At 39.3% G+C, this 10,726-nt stretch overlaps 1 protein-coding gene across 1 annotated transcript; it reads left to right on the top strand.

Annotated features, from left to right (window-relative positions):
• Positions 1 to 269: 269 nt before the first annotated feature.
• LOC149138974 (sugar transport protein MST3-like) lies at positions 270 to 2,856 on the top strand. Its single transcript, XM_089453236.1, has 4 exons — positions 270 to 408; positions 764 to 1,083; positions 1,293 to 1,919; positions 2,274 to 2,856. The coding sequence occupies exons 1-4, from the start codon at positions 270 to 272 to the stop codon at positions 2,730 to 2,732; spliced, it is 1,545 nt and encodes a 514-aa protein (XP_089309362.1). The 3' UTR covers positions 2,733 to 2,856.
• The last annotated feature ends 7,870 nt before the right edge of the window (positions 2,857 to 10,726 follow it).

Raw genomic sequence — 10,726 nt, 5'->3', positions numbered from 1 at the left:
GCTACTTTCAGTTGAACATGCATTTTTTGAATTCATTTTAGATAAGGTAGGATTTGGTTTTATCCATATCGCTGACGGCATTCCCATTGTGCTATATTTAGTTGAGTTCTTCCATATCAATGGACATTGTCCTTTGGTTTTCTTCTGTGTAATTTGTTGGCATAAGGAAGCTGCCACGGAATTGAAATAGTAATTCAAATCATAACTGAGGTACTGGGTAATAACAAGGCCTTGCTTGCCCCCAAATCGCATTCCAAATTAAGTGCATAATGGCAGGTGGAATGTTCATCGAAGGTGGCAATAGCCGAAGGGAGGTTCACCCAGGCAGGGTAACAGTGTTCGTCTTCTTCTCATGCATTGTAGCCGCCACTGGAGGCCTCATCTTCGGTTATGATATAGGAATTTCAGGTCTGCATTAAACTGGCAATATAATTTCTTTAAACTCGAATTATTTCTGCAGCCCCGAACTTAGAAGAGCATAATGAAATAAAATAACTTTCATATATGCAGCACACTGTAAGTTGGCGTCTTTTCTTTACCTGTGCTATATATACTGTCAATACTCATTCGGACTTTAAGTCTTCCTTGTATACAACAGTTTGCAGGGAATACTTGTAAGATCTGTTCTATGGAATCTTACCTTTACCTTCAGAATATAGCAGTCTCATAATATGAATAATGCATCCGGTTTTGTGTTCGTGCATCAACATGAATACTGTAAGTGCTGAATGTGTATTCATACATTGTTGACCACAATTTGCAGGTGGCGTGACATCCATGGATGACTTTTTACATAAATTTTTCCCTGGTGTGGAAAGGAATATGAAAGAGGCAAAGACTGATGCTTACTGTAAATTTGACAGCCAATCGTTGACTGCATTTACTTCATCACTGTACATTGCTGGTCTGATCGCATCGTTCTTTGCCTCGTCTGTCACAAGGTTGTTTGGACGAAAGCTTTCAATGCTTGTAGGGGGTGCAATTTTTCTTTGTGGTGCTGCAATAAATGGAGCAGCAATGAATATTGCCATGCTTATTATTGGACGGATTTTGCTGGGCATCGGTGTAGGGTTCGCTAATCAGGTGCGATTTTTCTTCATCGTCCCATTTGAAATGCATACAATGATTTTTTGGATCGCTGGTAACTTTTTTTCCCTCCAAAATTTACATTTTTTAATAATATTTCTATGTTTTGGGATTTTTCCACAACCTATGGGCATTTCTCTTCAACAAAACAATGGAGCCAATAAATCCATTCTTTGGAACTAATTTTGATATTTCCATTGCTATAGTCCGTCCCAGTTTATCTATCTGAAATGGCACCAGCGAAATTGCGTGGAGCTCTGAACATTGGCTTCCAAATGTGTACCACTCTAGGAGTTTTCGGAGCCAATCTTGTAAACTATGGCACACAAAATATTCATCCATGGGGGTGGCGGTTATCATTGGCCCTTGCAGCGGTTCCTGCTTGTATAATTACGTTTGGCTCCATTTGGCTTCCAGATACTCCTAACAGCATGATAGAAAGAGGGCAAACTGCTAAAGCCAGAGTCATGCTAGAGAGAATTAGAGGCACATCAGAAATCCAGGTAGAATTCGATGAACTGGTTGAAGCCAGTCGATTGGCAAAATTAGTAAAACATCCTTTCCGTAACATCCTCAAGAGAAAATACAGGCCTCAACTGGTCATGTGCCTGGCAATACCATTTTTTCAGCAGTTCACAGGGATTAATGTCATAATGTTCTATGCTCCAGTCCTGTTTAAAACGATAGGGTTTAAAGGAACTGCATCCCTCATGTCCGCTGTCATAACAGGAGTTGTGAATGTGGGAGCAACTTCTGTATCCATATTTACTGTGGACAAATTGGGCCGCAGACGCCTCTTCATTGCTGGAGGAATTCAGATGCTTATATCTCAGGTAAATTCCAATCTAAATTTTATTTTGTTTTTATGTTTTCCTTAGAGGTGTATGTTTGTAAGGATTGTGTTTGCTTGTTCTACTTTCCATTCTTCTTTCCAGCCCATCCACCCCTTTAATGTTTGATGTTTTGCTAAATATTTGTGTTTGTTTGACCCATCTTTACCTCCCTCTTGTGTGGTTTGTGTATATATGTTGCTTAATAACATGAATAATAAGCTCTCTGATATACCTATCTTGCCACATCATAGTTCCTGATTCTTATTTTGTGTGTATCTTTACGAATAATAACAACTACCTTGTAGCATCATAGTTTCTGATTCTTTGATTTTGTTGGATATATAACTTATACAGGCCATCATTGCTATAATTCTTGCAACAAAATTTGGAGGACCAGGGGAAGGTAGTCTTCCCAAAACATACGCCATGATACTAGTTTTGCTGATATGCATCTATGTGGCAGCTTTTGCATGGTCATGGGGTCCCTTGGGCTGGTTGGTTCCTAGTGAAATATTACCCTTGGAAATCAGATCTGCTGGGCAAGCCATCAATGTTTCTGTTAATCTTTTGTTCACATTCGTTGTTGCGGAGATTTTTCTGGAAATGCTATGCCATTTCAAATATGGGCTTTTCCTATTCTTTGCTGGTTGGGTTGTGATCATGACTACTTTCATCTACTTTTTACTTCCAGAAACAAAAAATAAACCCATTGAAGAGATGGGTCAGATTTGGAAAAGCCATTGGTTCTGGGCTAAGTATGTTGATCAAGATGATGAAGATGGTCCACCTAAACCTGCAGTTCATGGGCTTTGACCTTTTTCCAATCGTGAGGGTGTGGAGATGTATTCTGTAAAGTCCACTAATTATTCCCATTGAACATGGCTTACCACAATTAGACATTAAATGCAAAATTATTTGATTGTAGAATGTACAAGAGATGGTGCATATGGAGGTTGTAGATTTATAATCATTCCTCCAATGGACACACGGTGAATTACATCCTGTAGTAAAGATGTATGACAACCATGTAGTCAGATCATATTATCAATCAAGTCAGATAGTGATGGGCTGTAGTCAGATCATATTATCAATCAAGTCAAATAGTGATGGGCTTGCAATATGAGGTCATAGTTGCCAATTTTGGGCAGTTTTAAGAAAAGATGTGTCACTTGTAGTTTGTATTTTTTAATTCAGTCACCTCAAATAAATAATCATTTGTGGACAACCTTATGGACGAGAAACTTTCTTGCTTAAATATTTACTGAATGGAAACCTTCTCAGTTTAATATAGGATTGGAGTGTTTGATTTAATTTTAAATAAATCAAGAGAAAATATATTATTTTAGTGGGTGGATTCGAGTGGATACAATACTTGTGTGGTAAGTAAATTGTTAAAGATGTTATTGTAAATCTGAAATGACATTGCTTATACTTCAAGATCTTTTATTTTATGGTGAACAAGTTAGATTATGCTTCAAGCTATTTTAAATATCTATCTATATACATTTGAATAGAGGAACTAGCCTTAATCTCTTTATTAGTTATAGAAACATTGATTTAGTTGTTGTCCCCTCCTACATGTGCAAAGGCAGTCGGGTGCAGGTTGTGTTGTAAACAACTAATATGAAGTTCAATGAGTTTATTCATGTTTGGTTGGTTCTCTAGTTTTCTTTCAGTGATGAGTATACTTATGATAAATGCCCATACATTTTAAAGACCCACTCCAAGTTCGAGTGTCACTGCTAGATACTTGGTCACTAATAGAATTACCATTTACATCTACATTTACAATTAGTCGATTGTCTCCATATATACCCTATTAATATGATCACATACACTGCATGTAACCCACAATTTGTGAGATAGATACATTATCATAACCACAAATTAATTGAAGACTCACAATCTTTGTGACTAAAGATGGCCTGAAACATGTTATAGAAAGAAACAAGTTCAAGTTGCGAGAATCAACCTACCTACAACACCGTTTCAAGGTTGTAATACAACTTTGAAATTAAGAAAAATAGGTTCAATATTCTGATTCGTTGAAAACCACGTGAATAAATGCAATCGGTCATGGACAAGAAACAAGCTCTTTCTCCCTCGCAGTGATTGAGATTTGATAACAGTGGTTAAAGGAACTGTTACCCCTCACATTGTATGTCAGGGTTCACATGTGTAATCTTCATCACCCATATGAGACGTATGGATGGTTAGTAATATGTATCGTCATAGATTTTTGGGCTTCACTTGGAGATAGTACTTTCACTTGATCTGGATGGTATTTTGGTGAAGGAGACCCAATTTGTCCCTGGTTGGTTGTCATGGTCATTGAAGATGGATCAGTCTTCTAGTGGATATGGACGTGGCATGATGATCATAGCACCTTGTCTGAAATATATTAACAGGCTGATTCAAGTGACATGCATGCATTCATTGATTGGGCATAGCAGCAGCAAAGGCCCAAGGGTATATTTCCAATTTGATTGAATCTTCACATTCAGAATAATCCGGTCCTGTAGCAATTGATATAATCTGATCGGCCAAGTTAGAGCCTAAATAAAGGATTTGGACATTGATAATTTGGGCTTAGATGTTCATTATGCTTTGGTTTTATATTGAGGCCTCTGTCATGCAGTTTCAAGCATTATAGCCTAGCATACTTTTAGATATGCCCCTTGCCATAGAAAAGGATTTATCTGTATCTCCCTCTAAGCAATAGTTAGTTCACACCAGCAGACTTTGGAGGAAACTTCCAGCACAGGGGGTTACCAGTTGAATACCAATGTGACACAAGACTATAATCAGATTGATTTCTCCAGCAGCTAGGGTGCTTCTGTGCATTCCTAGAAGGCATTGATACCAGCAGTAGAACAGCTTTGTTTTCATGATGATTTTTCAGTTGTGTCTCACCCAGCTTATTACGCGTATTGCTATGGCCTGGGAAGGGCTATCCTTGAAGGATATTTTAATTGTCAAGGCTGTCAAACATCCATACCTGGACAGTCCAGCACACATTAAGAGGTTGAGGATTTTGTGTTTTTCACGATGAATTGAAAGCTAAGTAGAGGGTTCTTTCACAAGCCATGAAACACTACAATTACTGCAGATGAAGTCACGTCCTAGGAGCCACACAAGCCACAAACGTTCCAACAGATAAGGGGCCTTGTTAGTCCTCAAAATGTGCCTTCATTTTGAGGCATTCTTTTCAATGTGGTGGTGTCATCTTTCGAAATTACAGAGCATTGAAGTCATTCACATTTCCGGCAGCAAGAAGATAATACCCAATAGCAGCGTTTTGAAGATGAGTTAATCCAATACACACAGTTTGATGGCAAATACTGTTGCAAATCTGCAGAGGACACAATGGATGCCAGAGGAAATAACCCAGGCTTATGAATGAGTAGATCAGCGACCCCTTTATCTCCATGCACTATCATTTGAGGGCCTGAACGTCCTCTTCTAAGGGATAATGCAATCAAGTATTCACATGATGTTTCCAAGCAGATTTTACTGGTGAACGAGGATGCATCAGTTTTGATTTGCCATCAGGCTTCTCAGCGTTTGGGCAGCCCTGTATGTTCACCATCTTTGCACCATCGTTTGGCTTAAACGGGCAGTATCAATGTTTCTGTTAATCTTTTGTTCACATTCGTTGTTGCAGAGATTTTTCTGGAAATGCTATGCCATTTCACATATGGGCTTTTCCTATTCTTTGCTGGTTGGGTTGTGATCATGACTACTTTCATCTACTCTTTACTTCCAGAAACAAAAGATAGACCCATCGAAGAGATGGGTCAGATTTGGGAAAACCATTGGTTTTGGGGTAAGTATGTTGATCAAGATGGTCCATCTAAACCTGCAGCTCATGGGCTTTGACCTCTTTCCAATCCTGAGGGTGTGGAGATGTAGTCTGTAAAGTCCACTAATTATTCCTATTGAACATGGCTACCACAATTAGACATTAAATGCAAAATTATTTGATTGTAGAATGTACAAGAGATGGTGAGTATGGAGGTTGTAGATTTATAATCATTCCTCCAATGGACACACGGTGAATTACATCCTGTACTAAAGATGTATGACAACCATGTAGTCAGATCATATTATTAATCAAGTCAAACAATGATGGACTTGCAATATGAGGTCATAGTTGCCAATTTTGGGGAGTTTTAATAAAAGATGTATGCCACTTGCATTTTGTATTTTTTAATTCAGTCAACTCAAATAAATATTTATTTGTGGACAACCTTATGGACTAGAAACTTTCTTGCACAAATATTTACTGAATGGAAACCGTCTCAGTTTAATATAGGGTTGGAGTATTTGATTTAATTTTAAATAAATCAAGAGAAAATATATTATTTTAGTGGGTGGATTCGAGTGGATACAATACTTGCGTGATAAGTAAATTGTTAAAGGTGTTATTGTAAATCTGAAACGACATTGCTTATACTTCAAGATCTTTTATTTTATGGTGCACAAGTTAGATTATGCTTCAAGCCTTTTTAAATATCTATCTATAATATATATACATGTGAATAGAGGAACTAGCCCTAATCTCTTTATTAGTTGTAGAAACATTGATTTAGTTGTTTTCCCCTCCTACATGTGCGAAGGCTCTCGGATGTAGGTTGTGTTGTAAACAACTAATATGAAGTTCGATGAGTTTATTCATGTTTGGTTGGTTCTCTAGTTATCTTTCAGTGATGAGTATACCTATGATAAATTCCCTTACATTTTTAAGGACCCACTCCAAGTTCGGGTGTCACTGCTAGATACTTGGTCACTAATAGAATTACCATTTACATCTACATTTACATTTAGTCGATTGTCTCCATATACCCTGTTAATATGATCACATACACTGCATGTAACCCACATCATATATTTGTGAGATAGATACAATATCATAACCACAAATTAATTGAAGACTCACAATCCTTGTGACTAAAGATGGCCTGAAACATGTTATAAAAAGAAACAAGTTCAAGTCGCAAGAATCAACCTACCCACAACACCGTTTCAAGGTTGTAATACAACTTTGAAATTAAGAAACATAGGTTCAATTTTCTGATTCATTGAAAACCGCATGTGAATAAAGGCAATCGGTCATGGACAAGAAACAAGCTCTTTCTCCCTCCCAGCTATTGAGATTTGATAACAGTGGTTAAAGGAACTGTTACCCCTCACAAATTATGTCAGGGTTCACATGTGTAATCTTCATCACCCATATGAGACGTATGGATCGTTAGTAAGATGTATCTTCATAGATTTTTGGGCTTCACTTTGAGATAGTACTTTCACTTGATCTGGATGGTATCTTGGTGAAGGAAACCCAACTCCTCCCTGGTTGGTTGTCATGGTCATTGAAGATGGATCAGTCTTCTAGTGGATATGGACTTGGCATGATGATCATAGAACCTTGTCTGAAACATATTAACAGGCTGATTCAAGTGCCATGCATGCATTCATTGTTTGGGCATAGCAGCAGCAAAGGCCCAAGGGTATATTTCCAATTTGATTGAATCTTAACTTTCAGCATAATCCAGCCCTGTAGTAATTGATATAATCTGATCGGCCAAGCTAGAGCCTAAATAAAGGATTTGGACATTGGTGATTTGAGCTTAGATGTTCATTATGCTTTGGTTTTATATTGAGGCCTCTGTCATGCAGTTTCAAGCATTTTAGCCTAGCATACTTTGAGATATGCCCACTGCCATAGAAAAGAATTTATCTGTATCTCCCTCTAAGCAATAGTTAGTTCACATCAGCAGACTTTGGAGGAAACTTCCAGCACAGTGGGTTACGAGTTGAATACCAATGTGACACAAGATTATAATCAGATTGATTTCTCCAGCAGCTAGGGTGCTTCTGTGCAGTCCTAGAGGGCATTGATACCAGCAGTAGAACAGCTTTGTTTTCATGATGATTTTTCAGTTGTGTCTCACCCGACATATTATGCATATTGTTATGGCCTGGGAAGGGCTATCCTTGAAGGATATTTTAATTGTCAAGGCTGTCAAACATCCATGCCTGGACAGTCCAGCACACATTAAGAGGTTGAGGATTTTGTGTTTTTCACGATGGATTAAAAGCTCAGTAGAGGGTTCTTTCACAAGCCATGAAACGCTACAATTACTGCAGATGAAGTCACGTCCTAGGAGCCACACAAGCCACAAGCCCTCCAACAGATAAGGGACCTTGTTAGCCCTCAAAATGTGCCTTCATTTTGAGGCATTCATTTCAATGTGGTGGTGTCATCTTCAGAGATTACAGAGCAATGAAGTCATTCACATTTCCAGCAGCAGGAAGATAATACCCAATAGCAGCGTTTTGAAGATGAGTTAATCCAATACACACAGTTTGATGGCAAATACTGTAGCAAATCTGCAGAGGACACAATGGATGCCAGAGGAAATAACGCAGGCCTGTGAATGAGTAGTATCAGCGATCCCTCTATCTCCATGCACTATCATTTGAGGGCCTGAACGTCCTCCTCTAAGGGATAATGCAATCAAGTATTCACATGATGTTTCCAAGCAGGTTTTACAGGTGAACGAGGATGCATCAGTTTTGATTTGTCATCAGACTTCTCAGCGTTTGAGCAGCCCTGTATGTTCACCATCTTTGCACCATCGTTTGGCTTATACGGGCAGTATTCAGTTAGTATTACCAGCAATGGAAATTTAGCTGGAACAAGAAGACAAAACAGCTGGCAACCAACCCAGCCAAGCAAACTAGATCAATGTCAGACATCCTTAGTTCAGTCACAATTTTCAGCAGCAAGATAGCCCTGGTTTTTGAAGATTCGTTGCTCTACAATCTGGGAGCATTTGTTTATGGATTCATACAGTGGTTCAATGACAGACGCCCAATATATCAAAGGGAAGATTGAAGTGTCTATATGGTACATATAAAAGCAAATACCACAAAGAAAATAACATACCAGCCCTTTGACATCGTCAACATGCATGGTTTAGGGGCATCCAGGATTGAAAAGAGTATGGTGGGCACGTTGAAGTATATGTTGAGTAGGGCAACCAGCCTGGTTGGGGGAGCGCTTATCTCTTTTCTTTTGTTTTGGGGGACAGTAATGACCTAATGATTAAGCAAAAGTCAAGATATCCTATATTTAAATATCACGAATCACGAACGGGAGTGAAAATTTGATGGGACCAGCCCTCTCAATCCTTACAGTCAATCAATAATTAATTTATGATTAATAAAAAGAAATAATGTAAACAGTCATATGGGTTGATTGTGCAATTAAAAGGTGTGTACTATGGTTGGTGTGAGGGGACACTTGTCCCTGCCTCAAACTCCGCTCTCCCGCGCTTTGCTTACACCCCAAACCCTCGTTCACTATGGCATTTCGACATTGTGGTTCTTTGTTGTTTGCTGTGAGGGTTTGTCGACTGTTACTCTGTGCTTGTGAGGGTTATGGCAATGGTGCCCGGTCTGCGCTCGGCCACAGGCCCTTCTGCCTAGAGGTTTGGTAACTCTGTCAACAACTCCTTGTCTGCTGACTGTTTGGCCTCACCTGGGTGTTGTGCTGGTTGTTCCGTCGACTACTGTGGAGAGTTTCTTTCGTTCTTCAGCTGTTGTAGCTTACCCTCTCGTGGGCGCTGTTCCTGTTACTGTTGTCTCGGCTTTCTCTGTGTGCATTTGCTGTTTGAATGTTTGGTTGCTCGCATGGTCATTTCTCTGGTTAACTGGTTGTTATATTTTTATGGTTTACAGGTTGCGGTCACAAGGGACCGGGTCCTCGGCTCTGCTCGTCACTGGGCAAGGTAAGCCCTCTGGTCCATGCTTTAGCTCCTCACAATTTTTCTTCCTTACTAAGGGCAGTCGCTCCTTGTGAGTAGGGACTCCTTCTTGTGGTTGTGACCTAGTTATGGGTTCTTCTCTCCGGCGCCGTCCACTCCTCTGGTAAGCCTTCAAACCCTCACCCTCTCTGCTTCATGCTTCTTCTGTTCAGTTGGATAGTCAGACCACTAACGCCTCTCTGTTGGTTTTGTCTGCAGGTGGGTTGTGGCTCTGGACGCTTGTTTTCGCGCCTGTTGCTGCCTGGTGAAACCGGTAGGGTCGCTCCTCGATATTGACCTGTGTTATCGTTTTTTTTGTTTCATGGCTCCAACATTCTTGTTGTCTGGTAGTTTGGTTAGGTTTTTGAGAGCCTCGGCTCCTCTGTTCCTTGTTTGCTATTGGGTTGCCTTCGGGCTTCAAACCTTCTGTATAATTTATGTTTGCAACAGTTATGGAGTCGTTCTGGGTTTTCAAACCCTGGGTTTGCTATTGGTTGTCTTATGTATGGGCTCGTCCCGTCTTAACAGTTGCTGGTCTAATATTTCGTAACTTATTTTCATGTAAAGACTGTTACTTGAAAAAGGAAAAAAAAACTTTATATGCTTGTGGGTTACTTGTGTATGTAATGCGATTATTTTAATGCTGAGACTGTTAATCTTTTGAGGGTTTCTCCATATTGATTGTCTGCTCTTCGTATGTCTGAAACTCGTTGCTAGCTGGAACTGTGAATTCGGCTCTCTGTTATTATGATGTCTTCGATTGCTGCTTGAACTGTCCTCGAGACACTCTGTTTGCCTGGATGAATGTTAGGAAAGAAATGATAGAATAGGAAATGCACTCTTATGATTTGTTAGTATGCACAGTAATTAATGGAAAGAGATAATAGTTAGTTGCAAATGGATTCAGATGTTTGTAACAGAAAATTTCTTTTTGTCTTCTATTCTATATCTCATGAAATCGAACCCATTACAATTTTGGTGTATTTTCTTTTAAGCTAT

This window comes from Pinus tabuliformis, chromosome X (genome assembly GCF_031772625.1).
Source record: "Pinus tabuliformis cultivar Carrire ecotype Pingquan chromosome X, CPIR1, whole genome shotgun sequence".
Taxonomy (NCBI): domain Eukaryota; kingdom Viridiplantae; phylum Streptophyta; class Pinopsida; order Pinales; family Pinaceae; genus Pinus; species Pinus tabuliformis.
The sequence above is the reverse complement of the archived record's forward strand: the minus strand, read 5'-3'. Positions and strand labels throughout refer to the sequence as shown.

Excerpts from the sequence above, each read along its gene's own strand:
- LOC149138974 (XM_089453236.1), top strand. The coding sequence starts at position 270 with ATGGCAGGTGGAATGTTCATCGAAGGTGGCAATAGCCGAAGGGAGGTT. Across the intron at positions 409-763 it reads TTATGATATAGGAATTTCAG|GTGGCGTGACATCCATGGAT; the intron begins GTCTGCATTAAA and ends CACAATTTGCAG. Across the intron at positions 1,084-1,292 it reads GTGTAGGGTTCGCTAATCAG|TCCGTCCCAGTTTATCTATC; the intron begins GTGCGATTTTTC and ends CCATTGCTATAG.